The sequence below is a fragment of the Anser cygnoides genome, chromosome 5, assembly GCF_040182565.1.
Source record: "Anser cygnoides isolate HZ-2024a breed goose chromosome 5, Taihu_goose_T2T_genome, whole genome shotgun sequence".
NCBI lineage: Eukaryota > Metazoa > Chordata > Aves > Anseriformes > Anatidae > Anser > Anser cygnoides.
The window spans coordinates 25,843,049-25,857,735 of NC_089877.1; the positions used below are offsets into that span (position 1 = coordinate 25,843,049).

The window sequence follows — 14,687 nt, forward strand, 5'->3', positions numbered from 1 at the left end:
CAGTTCAAGTAAGAGGCGTCATTCCCATCTTCAGCATACACAGTGATGTGTGCTCAGGTTGGACCAGCTGGAAGCCTTATGTCAGCACCTCTCCCTAACGCTGCTTTGTGGCTGTTCATGACAAATGGATGTGTGTGAAAGACAGCTTTCTCAGGAGGATACTGCAAGAAAACAGCAACTATGGAATTTAGGAACCATTTTTAACCGCTATCCTCCATTGTGTTTTGAATGTTTTGGCATCACAATCACATGCACAGAGAGAACAGAAAATAAGCACTTTAAAAAGTAAACACAGAACAAAAAAAATTCTCAAAATTTTTGGCTTATAAGGGGGAGGGAAAGACATCTGCCCACAACAGATACTAATCATTTAATATACTCGCTCTGAGCTTTTCAGCAATGTAAGAACATAATTTTTTTTTTTAAAAAAGTAACTATGGTGTGGTGAAAGTTAGCCAAGTCTCAGAGTGAATGAGAACACTGGTTGCTGTTCGGCTGTTCTTGATGTTCCAAGCTGCTTACTTGCAATCTTAGTTTACTTGGGAGGGAAAAGCTGTATTTCGTGATTTTTCTTCTTGTTGCTTTTTTTTTCTATTAGTTTTGCTTTTGTCTTAAAAGGAGAAGCAGGACTGAACAGGACTAGAAACTCAATCATTCATACTTTTTCTATTTATTTCATTTAAAGAGAATGCTAGTGCAATCTTTGATGCCCTTAAAAGACTACCAACCGACAATTTTCCTTTATAAAATACACTTCCTGAAAAGTAAAAAGGGGTAAGAAAAATAGTTACAGTGAAAAGATTATTGAAAATTAGAAGTTTTCAGTGCTTAATGGATTTTCTGCATGTTTTATTAAAATGTTAAAAATATTTAACAGTGATGGTTACCAGACACCTAAACCAGCAATAACCGAGACAAATCCTTGTATTATACATAATGTTAGTATTGCAACATTTTGCATGGGTTTTATTTATAACTTACCCACTGATGCCATTAGACTCCATTTTCAATACCGTGGTTTTTATGGTGTCATCCAATTGAACAGCACGGATGTGTACATTATCCTGACCTCTGGAGGGGTGTGTGTGGGGGGGGAATGTAGTCACTCTGAGTTTATTTTGAACTTGTCTAAAAGGATTTTGCCATATTTAACACAGTGACCTTGTGGCTATTGGGACAATAACATTCACACCATCTTTGGGAAGAGCTAACACACAAATGCCATATATGGAGTAAGTGACTTGACACAAGATCAATCTAGCAATTGCATGGCAAAGATAAATAAAACATGGGAATACAGAGTCCAACTTCTTTTCCACTATTTTCAACACATTCTTATAGTTATATGAGGGAAGGTGTTCATACTAATTTTATCATGTTGCAGACTTCTGGCTCAATTCTCATCAGACATTGGTAGTAATATGTCACTGTTTATCTTGACAAATCTGCTGTTGCTTCTAAACCTGCAAAAGTGATAGTATTTTCCTCTGATTCTTCCTCCTTCTAGACTCCCTTATAAGGCACTGTATATCTGTATAGCTTTCCTGCGAGCAGAATTTCTTATTTTAATGGTGAGCCAAGAAGGCTCAGCATGTAGTAAGCAAAGTTGAAATTAAGTTGTTTTTAGGGTTGTTATATACTAAGAAAGAATAAATAACTTGTAAATAAATCTAGATAGTGTTATGATTTTTTTCAGGTGAAAAGGTTTCACAGTAGAGCTGTGATTGGCTGATAGATACATAAAAAGTCTGTGTGTGTGTATATATGCATGTATATGTATGTATATATATTAAGTGAAAAAGAAGGCAAAAAGCTGCTTTTTTTGGAAAAGGCAGAAAATAGCCTTCTTTGTACATCCCCAGTTATGCACCAGTTTGAGTTAATAACAAATGTAATAATTCTACAAAAAGCCTTCATGGTGTCCTAAAGTCTCTGGATTTTTATTTTTATTTTTTTTAGAGAGACTGGATATTTTGCAGGTGACAAGTTGCTACAAAAGATTTACGTATCTCAGGATGCACGTTTTCCAAATAACTAAAAATTAAGTTATTTTCAAATGTGAAATGATGTAGGGCCAACTTGGGTTGTACAGACACGGGTTTTAATGTATTAACTCAGAAGGGCCCCAGGCATTAGAAGACATTCATAACAAAGGGTGTCAGTGCCAGGCACAACTAAAATTTGCCAGCAGATTCCAAAGGAGGCAAAGAGTATTTTTATTTTCCACATCAAAGGAGGTGTTTGCTTTCCTTCTGGCTGGAGATGAGGTGCCACAACAACGGGTAGCAAATGTAGCATTTTCTTCTTCATCTGTTCCCTGCTTAATACAGATAGGTGACTTACACTTTCAGAGACAGTAAATTTAAGTACAGCATCACACATAAAATATTTCTGCCTGTCAATTACGCACAATGGTGTGTTTGGCAGTTAAACTGCTAAGCAGCATTGTGTGAAGATACTCAGTGTGATTTACTATCCAGTCTTGGACTAATTCTCTGATCTGGGAAGTTGGAAGCGCAGATGAGCTGTCCTCCATTTGTTAACTCATCTGTTACATTGTTTGTTTTATTGTATATTTGTGTATAAGAATTCTGAGATACAGAATTGTCTAATAATTCATTCAGAATGTCTTGAGATATCTTTAATGCTGGTTCCAAGATTTATATTGAGCAAATGGTAATACAGGTATACAGTGCATTTACTTATCAACTTTTTTTGCGATCAAAATTTGCTGAACAACTTTTCCGATTAGCGTGGTTCCATTTTACAGTACTTATTAAACGAAAATAAATTGCTGTGAGAGCAGTCCTGCATCCCTTCTTAAATGCACTTTTGGCATATCCTATCGCTCTGGCAAGCACTGTCACCAGATAAACAGCTGCACAGAAAGAAAGGATTTCTGCAAACTAGGAGGCACTCACAGATTATTCAGATATCATCTTGCACTGGCCTTCAGATGGCCTGTTACTTCCAGCCCTAAAAATAAACAACTATTAATCACCTAATGGCAACATGAATTGACCAGCACTTATGGCTGCCTGGACCTCAATCTAACTCTACTCAAAAGCTTTTCTCATGTTTTCTGTCACCCAGGATAAGAGGTGGTTTGCAGCCAAGCATTCCTTTGAGAGGACTGCTCTGAGTTTAACAAAATGTTTCAAATAACATCAGTAACTCCTCTCAACCTAAAGCTTAAAACATGTAGAGTCAAACAATAGCAGCCTCCCATCAGCAGTCTCTGGAGAGGGAACTAATAGGGATAAGGTTTTCTCAGCGAAACAGTAACAAGCAAGTACCTCAGAAAGCACCATTTCTTGCCTGGGTTTCCTCAGAAAGTGCAGCTTACAAAGACAATATATGCAACAACCTCTTTTTCTCCACACTCTTTCAAAGGATAGCAATAATTTTGCAATGTCTAAACTGGTATCTACAACTAGCACCACTTAACTAGAAGTAGCATAGCATGTTGTAGGATGGAAAGGTATTGCTGCTTGAGTAAAACTAGTATTTAGAGGGCACAGTTAGTTCATATAGAATATCAGACTCTCGCCATCGGAAAGGAATTTATGAAATTTCTGAAGAAAATGTAGAAAACTTTTTTTCTATTGTGCATTTCAGACAGATTTTTTTTTTGGTTGAGATTCTTTTGCTTACTCCTTTGCCCATCATCCAGGGTGCTGTAAGCAATACAAGATCCTTACATTCCAGGGAAATTTGGACCTATCTACAAATTACCAGTAAGGTGGCTGGAATACTCTCTATTATCTCTAACTTCTTTTTAGATAGATACTGAAACTAACTTCTCAGACGGCTAAAATGCATTGTTTTCCAAAGTGCACACCTAAGTGATCTCCATTAATGCTAGAGACAACTGTGACCATAATTTCCATCAAACAGTCGAGCACTACAAGGATTAACAATTTCTTTCCAAAGCGCTGATATGAATATCATGTTAGTTTTCACTACAACAGCCTAATCCTGCAACACAGGCATAAGGAGTACCTTACAGTCTCTCTTTACATCACAAAACCTTACTGACTGGTGTGCATCTAACCCATTTCAAAGATGCTGAGACTGAAAAAGATGTTCTACCTTAAGTACACACAGCCACTTAGAGAGATGAGTGTCTCAAAGACTAATAAACAACAAAATATTATGTTTCAATAGAAGTTAGGACATAAACCAACAAAACTTGAAAAATTCAAAGTTCAGTCAAGGCTTAATGACGAGCTGCCTTAAGCCAGTATGTGTTTTCTTTCTCACTGCATCAGTCTTCACTTAGAAAGCCTTGATCCTTGTAAATCAGTGTAACCTTAATGTTATTTAATCATAGCTTTCTAAAGTTAATTTCCATGAGAACTATATTTAAAAAAAACCCTAACTTGTCATTGAGGATTATAAAAATCCTTTATTTGCCTGGAGAACAGTACTCAGATCTGAATGAATAAGTGTAAGTGGATAATGTGTTTCGACAGTTTGTTTATTAAAAATGTATTATGTAGCTAAAAGTTATATTGTATTTATAATATTTTAATGACAGTGCCTTGCACAGTTTTTGGTGCATTCTATTAATACGCATTTAAAAGTTGTGCTATGCAAAATTCTAAAATATTTTAAATGGTTCCTTATCTCCATATAAATATCACTCGATTTGTTTTTATTTCTCCAAATGCCAAGAGCAATTAAATCATATCATAAGCCTGATGAAATGCTGCTCTTTGATTGATGCTTTAACAGCATCATTGCAGAGAGAAAAAGACTCTAGTGTAAACCAGAGTAAGCTAGTGTAAAAAAAGCTCATTAAAATTTAATTGTATCCAAGAGAGGTGTGACTATAGAGACAGAGTCCTGATATTAGTTTCTGTCCACCTTTTTTCACCTGACAACTCCAGCATTCCACATCAACTGAGTATCACATCAATATCTGGCATTCAAGGAAATGCTTACCTTTCTCAGCCCACAGGAAATTTCCATTTTTGAGTCAAAACCTACTTGGGAGTGGAGGTCTCACAGAATATTAATAGACTTTAAGTTTTTTCTTGTCTTCAGTAAAAATAAGACTTCATCCAACCACTGTAGTAACATCAAAGCTTAAAGCAGATTAGGTTTTACCTGCTTAATTTTACCTTAAGCAGCATAAACTGGATGCCTGGATCCCTGAGAAATAACACACTGGTAACTTCTCTGTGTGGGACTTGATATATTGCCTGCTAGTGCCACGTACACGTTTCCTATTATTTTTGAAAATATGTGATGGGAACTTGTTAAACTTTTTCTTGAGATACATTTGCCAGCTACATACCTTTTTCTACAGCTACTGCTACAGGTAGACAATATTAAGTAGCTAAGGGAGCTTGGGAACAAAAATGTTGTTGCCTTCTAAGGTTACAAGTTAAGGACCAGATTTTTTAAGCAAAAAATATCTTTCAGTTACTTGATTTTACTAAGCATTGGATTTTTTTTCTTTGTTTCGACCAGATGTGGTGAAGTCAGAAGTAAGGAGCTGTGTGATACCTTGAAGGCACGTTTTATTTAAATCATAGAGTGTGCCCGTGTTTCACAAACAAAAGTGAAATGTAGAGGATTTAAAAAGTGAAGGGGGTAATACAAAGACACGGTTATCTTTGAATTGCATTCAGAGTTTTTAAGGATGCACTTCCTTTATGTACAAGTACCTTAATTTGATTTTAAGCCTCTATATAAATGAACAATAGTAGAAATAGATTGTTACGAATTAATCTGAACTAGGCTTGCTGTAGCTGTTTAAATGGAAAATTTCTTGCTAATCAAAGTCAGTTTCTGAGCAGCGGCTATTAAAATTTGCCAAGATATATAACACTGTGTCATCAGCAGTAGTGAACTGGTCTAGATGTAAGGAAGTTGGCTGACTGATGCCAATTGACCTTACTTGAAAATGTGGTCTGCAGTTGTTGCCTACGAGCCTCGCTCCGCCAATATCCAGTTCCCTCCATTAACACAAATAGGACTTCTACAAGTACCCAAAAATAAACCTTGACCCCTTAAAAAGTAAACTCAATAGATATTGTAGATTTTTATGTTTATACCTATAGGGTTTATTAATGCTACTAGTAAGACCACTTTACTCACAACTGTGATTCTCAAGAACTGTATTAAATTGATTTAGAATGTAATAATTTATTTCCGAATTGTTATAATTTCCATAGTGCAAGTTGGAATGCTCTAATCTGCTTGATATTTTAAAAATAAAGAAACAAAGCCAGCTTTCCAGCTGGCACTGACAGTGATTTGACATTAACAAGTGAGAGACCAGAATACAGTCCTTCAAAGGTACATTCAGATGTGACCTTCATAATTAAAATCACCAACCAGGTAGATTGCTATGCTTTCATTTAACAAGTACTTAGCTGAATTTTTGTAAAATATTTGCTTAGATGCATGTGTATTAGAAATACTAATTCATATGCCAGCATTTCATTATGAGAGTCTCTTGGAATTAGAACTATTTACATTGTTCTGAGATACATATAATCCATCTATAACAAATAGACTAAGAATAAATAAAGTGAACATTTATTTAAAAACAATTGCAAGATGTTTTACGTTTCTGCTCAGTATCGAGCAGTGTGTTGAAAATGCATTTTTCATAAAACCACATGCAAGGCTTTTTGATGGTGAAAAAATCAACTCCCAACAGCCACATGTCTAGGCAAATCCTTAGAAGCTAGTAGACCCCACACAGACATTCCAGAAGAAAAGACATTACTAGAAAGTAGTTTCTCTTAAAGTAAAGTAGAATATGTGTGAGCCTACTAGGCCACTTCGATAAATAAATAAAAGTCTTTTTTCTGTTCAAGTACAAAACTGGTTCAACTGGAGGGCAAGTTAAAGCCAGATTCACTTTTTACTTAGTTTTTTCTTTTCCTTTTTTTTTTCTTGGCTTATATGAAGATATGATTTTTTATTATTTATTTATTTATTTTAAGAACAACAACCATTTGGCTCTTTGTGCTCCAAACACACTTCAGGTTAGCTGAATTTTACCTTCCTGGCTTTTCATCATCTCTCTGTGAAACTCCTTTCCAGGAACAAAGGACAGCATCCCAGGTTTATCAACGTACAAATCTATACTCCTTTAGCTATGGGTCTCTTTCAAAATCAGTGTAATTAAACCAGTACAAAAGATTCTCTGAACACTCTTGAATTAGTGCAAGGCTAACTTATTTAGAGTAACATGATCAGACATAAGTTCTAGCTAAAGTACTGAGCCTGTAACTATATTCAAGCTATATTTTACTATTTCCAGCATCTAACTTAAACCCTTCAGTTTATTCTTCGAGTGACACCGTCTGCTGCCCTTAGTCTAAGTTTAATCTTCTGTATCAAGCCTAAATTAGGCTGCAGTTCCTTGGTAGTCTAAACTAATCCATGAGCTTTTGTGATCCGTCTTTCTTCTTGCTATGCCGTGCGGTCATAAGTCTGTCTGCCTCCCTTTTGGCACTTCTGGCACTCTGACCCTGCACTGAAGTGCTGCTAGACTGCCTTGGTTGCCTTGTACTCACAACTTCTCATGTCGAAACTAGACAATGACTGAAACAGGATTTTTGTAATGCTACCTACAATAATTGATTTTTAAGTAAAGTTATGCAACTAGTGTGGACAAGTTTTACTTGCTATGTTTATTATATTCCAAAGGAACCCAGCATCTGTATTTCTTGTTTTTTTTCTATTTTTACTGCACAAAATATGGAATTAAAACCTTAATTACCTTGATCTCATTTCAGCTAAAAGAAAAGGCCATGTAGTTAAAAAAGCAATAGTTTCCCTGGAATAAGTAGAACTACTGTTTTTTATAACCTGTGTCTCTAAGCTTTTCAGGATAAGAACTAAAGACATGGGAAAGGAGGGAGGGGGGTGGAGTTAAACACCTAGTTAGGGGTTTTACAATTTGTCTGAGCAAGAGCAAAATCCACAGGATTCCACAGCCAGTTACATACATTATAAGCTTGCTTTTTCATTTTAAACTTAAACCTCCTTCAAACAGCATGTCTTCCTCATGAAATGAGACAACCTGGCCTGTATCGCATACAGTATCGCTACAGCGTCAGAATCATTTGGTATGTTCAAAGGTTTTTTTCTCCTCATTGCTACCAAATGAGTCCCCTTTCCATAGCAATACAAAGTAAGCACTCTGTCATTTTAGTTTATTCTCCTGTAAACCAAAGTCACCAGTTTGTTACATGTTAAGACCAATGCAGAAATATTATTTTCATCTTTACAGTTTTCAGCACTGAAATTTGTTCATCGTGATGACATATAGGCACTTTGGAAGGAGTCAAATTGAAAAGGATAGTTCTTACTTCTAGGTTACACTTCCCTACCTCATCCCCTTACACAAAAAGGTTAAGTGTCTTTTCAAATTAAGGAAGCAGTAATTAACCAGTGGCATTGTTTGTGATTTGCCAACTCTGGGCGTTAATGAGAGAGAAATTAGCACTTAGCAGCAGGAGTTCCTGATCCTCAGTGGCAAATACTTAATGTGCCAACAAGTTAATTTTGGTCTTAAGTACTCCACTTAAGTGTTTTTAAACAAAAGTATGGCATGTTTTTTATGTGATCATACATATGCTCCTTGTGATATAAAGCTATAATAGAAGGAACGATATGATACAGTGAAAAAGTTCCACAGGCAGCACAGGGCAAATACTAACACAGTGAAAAGAGGGACTGATGTATGCGTTCATGCTAAAGATGTAGTTGCTCCTGCAATTAGCGGCATGCAGTGTGCTTGTATATATAATTTATCATCGAATTTGGCATTTCTGAACTTTTTTTTTAAGCAAACGATATTCCTGAAAGTCTGATTTTATGAGTAGTGATGATAAGATAGAAAGACATCATCTTTTTAAGGAGTCTTAAAATGTTAATTTTATTAGAAATTGTAAGTTTAAATACGTAACAAGTAACTTAAGCACGGTGCTCCATGCATTCTATGGTGGCTAAGGGATTCAGACTGCCACACAGAGCAAAATGAGCCCCTTAAAACTTGGGCTGAGCAGCTGCTCATTAGCATCAAGTTTTTTACCAGGTAAACACACTACTGAGCAAGTACTCACGTATGTTTCATTAATTCTGCCCTGCATGAAATGGTGCAATAGAAACGTAAGGATCTGTATCGCAGGGAGATTTCCGCTTTTAAAATAACATTAGTTAATACATAAGTACATCCACCCTAGCTCCTTGCTGCATGTAGGCTAGCTGGCCTCCTTGTTGCAGTACTGTCCCACATGAACCTCAAAAAATGGGAATGGAGACAGGTCCTTAGAAGCAGTGGAGGCTGAAGTTGTTGGCCGGCCAGGGAAAACTTAGGAGCCATTTTTTAGTCTGTGCTTGCTTCAGTACTAAACATGTTGGAATACGCTAGTTAGTGCATCTGGACGTGTCACCATTTTAACCTTTCTACTTTCAAATGGCATCTTTCAGTTTCAAAAATACCATTTGCCAAGGTGGCCTCAGCTATGCAGAGGGGTAATTTACTCAGCCACTAAATTGCAGCCTCTTCTAAGTCGGAGAGCAGTAGCCATAAACGAAAACGTTACAACACTATGCAGCAGTTTCGGGTAAAAGACTACCATATCTAATTGAAACGGCAGGAGGAAGCCACAGGGGTTTCTTCTTCCTTTGATGCCTGTTCTATTACACGAGCACATCAAATAGAGTTTTCCCTCCACTGTTGGAAAGAAACCACCCTAATGAAGCCAGTCTGGCACTGCCCACAGTTTTGAGTGCTTGCATTGTCTGCCGAGTGGACATTTAGGTTACTGTGCATCCCCCCAGTGCATTTTTATTATAATTAAACATTAACAAAAACTGGCTACCATATTGGTTGAGTACTCAGCACAGCTCTGCATATAAACCATTACATGACATTCTATTGAACTTTTTCTTGTACAGACGGTATCTAACAGCTCATCCTGCACTGTTGTTTTTGGCAAGTTCACTACAGCATATAATAAATCAAGGAAAGAAAAAGCTTTTTGGCCTAATGTTGTACAGACTGCTGTAATGCTAGACTACAGAAAGCAGTTCTGTTTTTAGACATCCTTTTACTAACCCAACATTCATAATTTATGATTTCACTGTAAAATTCCTGCAACACTACACCAAAAGTAGTGCTGCCCTTTAATTAAGTGCTCTCAGTAGGAAAAACGTGAAACTGATGTGCAAAACATATCGCAGTACACAGTGATTGATAGTGATTACTTCTTTATGAACCCAGCCTGAAGGTCTGAACTTCCTGATGGGTAAAATAGTCCACAGGGCTACTTCCTGAGATTGCCTAGTGGGGATCAGTCAGAGCTAGTAATATCTGAGGAATTCCTCAGGCACATTCAAGAGATGTTACAGCAGAAACTTTGTTTCTCTACGAATTCTGCTTTACACTAATAATTACCTGAACAGTAATTCATTATAGAAGTTATGTTTTAAGGATTCATTGTTGATTGTTGTGGTATTGCAATTTGCATGAACTGGGACTTGCATCAACCCCTGTATTTCTAATGCCTACATATCCAAATCTAAAAAAGCTGAGTGCATGGCAAGAGTAACTTCTGTATGTGTCAAAGTTACTAAATGTTATTTAAGACATTGGTCTGTTTTTACTGTCATGAGCAGGCTATTCAAAGAAAAAAAGACTAATGTAGGTTGTTTGAGTCTCTAACAAGGATTTTTATTCATGGAATGTGACATTAATGATATATATCAATTCAACATTGATTAAAATTTGCAAATTAAGCAGAGGTCAAATACTCTCTCAAATTTGGTAGTGAAATTAGCAGAAGATTTACTTGCATTGGAATTGCAGAGGTGGGGAATTAAAGTACACCTAGCACAACCACATAAATTCATTTTCCTTTTTGCTTAATAGATTTGGCCCTGGATTAGTGATCTACTGGTATGGATTTATTGAAGAGCTGGACTGTCATCGTGAACGTGGTATCCTGCTAAAAGACTGCTTTCCTACTGACATTGTGACTCTACGACACAGCATGGCTCAACGCTGATGGTGGGAGGAAGAGGTAAATCCGGAAGCAATTTTACTTTCCTGCAGTGTAAACTAATAGCAGCATCTGCCCTGAACTTCAGCTGAACTCCTGCTGCCCGTGCTTATGCTACTGCCTCTTTACACAAACATATCAAGAGTTTCTGTTTTGCTTCAGACCTCTGTTGTGATCAGCCAAAAACGACAGACACAACCCACTCATTATCAGCATTTCTGTCTCTGTCAAACAGCTAGTTCCTAGATACTCATAATCTTTCTTCCTTCCGGATGGCTTCTTCGAGCATTCTAAACAAAGAAAAAAGTGCAGAGGATGAAAGGTGCAACTTTTAGTTCTTATTCCTGTTGCAGAGTCACCTTTAAAAATAAGGGACTTTACGGTTTCACTCACAAGTTTATTCAGTGTTAGTGATCTGGCTGAAACACCTACACGGGGGTGGAAAACTGGTAAAGGCTGTTATTCTGGGGCTTAAAACAATACAGTGCATAGCTCATAAAGCCCAACTGCTAGGACAGGATCATGTAACTTCTGGCTCTTACAGTAAAAAGCCAGATATTTAGAGAATAATTAGTGTATGTTTCCTTGCTGTCTCATTGCTTTAAAAAAAAAAAAAGAATCCCAAGTTAACTATTAAAAAAATAACTAGAGTTAGGGGATTTTTAGGGAGTGGAAGTGAAAAGCAAGGATTCATTTTATGTATATGAGCCTGTGAACTTTGTGGTATGTAGTCATGTTTTTATAAAAAAAAGTTTAATGATGCCAAAATAACTTGTGTTTTGTCTTCCCTTCTCTCTCTCCCCACCCAAGAATCCATACCTAGGAGTTGTTCTCTTAAGTAATGAATCTGTCTTAACCCCTGTAGGTACTGTAACATGCAATTTTCTGGTATACTGAAGTCTAGAAGAACAGTGTGCAGGGGCTCTCTATGTGGGTTACTTTTGAAGAAGATTATCTTGCTGGTGTTCAAGAAGGGGAGTAGAAAAAAGATAAAACAGTGCTTCTTATAGGACAGATAAAGCATACAAGTGGGTTTAAGTTTCCTGAGTACTCCTGTATTCTTGTAAGATAATTATTTTTCTCTTGTTGGAACCACCATGATTGGAAATACACTGAGGTGGGCGTTAGCCCCCCTTGAAATTTTAAGGGGTTCAATCTCATTTTTTTTTCTATACTCAGCACCACTCAGGGAGCAATATTTGGACTCAGTTTTGCTCTAAGTTAGAGATCTCTTAATAAATAGTGCCAAGCCCAGCAGCTGTTTTCACTACTCTTTTCTTTGCTAACAGACATTCAAGAAAGGACAAAATATTTTCAACAGTCAGTCAGCAAGAGTTTGTCTGTATGTTCCCATGTCCAGATTTCAACAGCAGTTAGGCAGAGGTACAGATTCTGTTGTGGAATTAGAGGTGTATTAACAGTATTAACAGTCCCCTTAAAGCACAAGTTTATAACCTCTTCCATAAGGAAAGGGTCTTTAAAACATTACTGTGCATATTCATCATCTTTTTTCAGTTGGGGTGATACTTTGTGCATCGGTATGACTTCAGAAATCACATACAGACTTTCTGCAGTCTCACCTTGAGTTTAAAGAAAGGATTTTTTTTTAGATGCATGCACAGTATTTTTATTTTGAATTTTTAGTTCTTAACACTTTCTAGTAAGCTTTAAAGAGGAGTTTATCATTTTGACAAATTTTTCATTGTCAGAAAAAAAAATATCCTTAGTCTTCCAAGTGCTCTTTTCCTTGCTGAGAGATAAGCTAGTTTAGCCCCACTACAATGAGCAATTGGCATGGAGAGATTATTTGCTTGGTTTTGAATGTGTTCTAGTGAAAAGACTTATTTAAAAAAAATATTCAAACACCTGCAACTCATTTATGTTCAACTATTTAAGGTACTGTGCTTAGCTTATTTTACCTGACCAGCTTTATGCATCTGCACATAAAGATGCACAGAAGCAATCTGTGAAGTGTACCTGCTTGATGCTACACAGAAGCTGCAGTTAGGGTGTTGCTGCCCCTGGGACTTTTAACTGTGGATTAGGTTAGTGGCATGTGTAAAATCAAGAGGAGAGTAAAAAAAGTAATAACTGTGCATTATTGTAGGAGAAAATTCAGAAGTAATGGTTGTTTAAGTGAAATAGGTTTTAAGGGCAAACTGAATTTGTTTTAGCTAGTGCATATGCTTTCTGTTGTATGAAATCATTTAAATCAGCTTTTACATGATGCACTAATGCTGTTTTTTCTTTTTGAATAAATTAAATTTATCTGCACAGATGTTGAAAATTCTGCTCAACCTCCATCAAAGCTTTGCTTTATTTGTTTTTACATTAAACAAATTTATGTGGGGACACACAGATAAATCAGGTTAGGCTTGTATTTGTTTATTTATTCCTCTACCTAATGCTGTGACATAACAGGTTGGAAAGCAGTACAGCTGTCTTTGATTAAAGTTTTGACCTCATCTTTATATATATTGACCCCTTTAAGAATCTTGGTATTAGAATGAAGTTGAAATAAGCCACAAAAATGTGCATACTGTGCTAATTAAATTAAGTGTGATCAAGCAAACTTTGCCACCACAAAAAATTATGCTGTGTCAGTACTTTAAATGCTGAAAACAGGACATCATAAAAATTAAAACTACATTGTTATTCCAACTTTTATATTGCAAGAAAACCTCCTTTGTGTATTTTCTGTTTATCGGATGTAAACATCAACTTAAGTATTAAAGAGGAGAGACTACTGTTTGCTTGTGGGTTGTTTTTTGTTGTTTTTTTTTTTTTTAAACTATGATGTAGCCATTAGAACCCTAACACTAAAGCCATATCCAGTTTTATGGAGTATTCTGTAGAGTCTGCTAATGAATTATGCCAAGCCAGAAAGCAGAAGTGTGCATAAAACTGAATGATGTTCTTACTGGCATATATAGACTTGCCAAGCATCTGCTCTTACAAACACTATAATAAAGCCTGTTAGAAGCTTTAGAAATTGGTGCAGTTGTGTTGAACATGGAAGTTAAACTTCCTTGCATAAGAGTAACAGCACAATTGTTGCAGGGCACACTGTGGTGTACATCGGTCCAAACTAAGAAAACAATTTTAGCATTCTTGTATTCTGGGAGCTCATTACTAGCATGAATTGAATAATCTTTCCCTAAAGCCAGCTCAGAGCTGAACAAAACTTCTGATCTAAAGATGAAGAAAAAGAACCAAATGTCTTCCTGTGCTTACCTCACTACTTTTTTATGATGATAATAGTATATGTAGTTCATAAACACTTTTTATCCTATTTTGCTGTACTTGCTTATTCAAAAATCTCATTCTTTCCTGGTATTTGCTTTCAGATTTTGCTTTCAGATTTCTCCACCACCTTTTGGGTTCTCTCTACCATCCAAGCTACTAGAGAAGACTATTCATGGCCCTTTCCATTTGCCTTTACTTCCTGCCCTTTTGCTTTTCCATCTCGTTGAACTATTTCTCATTTATTTACTCAGTATCATTTACCCTTGTTTCCCCTTTGAAAAAAATCTGTCCTATGTTTTCTACTGCCTGCTTCCGTTTCTGCTAGTACATCTGAGGAGTGCTGTTTCCAGTTCCAGTTCAGTGTTAGGGCTCACCCACCATCTCGAGCAATTTTGCCTTTACTCT

General features: G+C 36.4%; 1 protein-coding gene and 1 long non-coding RNA gene across 17 annotated transcripts in view; one reads left to right on the forward strand and one right to left on the reverse strand.

The window, feature by feature from the left end:
* Window positions 1–14,687, forward strand: part of CDIN1 (CDAN1 interacting nuclease 1) — a 130,547-nt gene that overhangs the window by 112,545 nt on the left and 3,315 nt on the right. For 4 of the 6 annotated variants that reach the window (XM_048058793.2, XM_048058789.2, XM_013174260.3 and 1 more), the window contains one exon: window positions 10,907–13,785. In XM_048058793.2, the coding sequence (XP_047914750.1) occupies window positions 10,907–11,042 (136 nt within the window). In that variant the 3' untranslated portion in view covers window positions 11,043–13,785. Of the gene's footprint in view, window positions 1–10,906; window positions 13,786–14,687 lie in introns of those variants that run through there. The other 2 variants (XM_066997579.1, XM_066997580.1) reach the window with 2 other exon arrangements.
* The window catches only part of LOC136790890 (uncharacterized), a 65,080-nt gene that overhangs the window by 10,836 nt on the left and 39,557 nt on the right, over window positions 1–14,687 (reverse strand). The gene's annotated exons all lie outside the window — the stretch shown is intronic.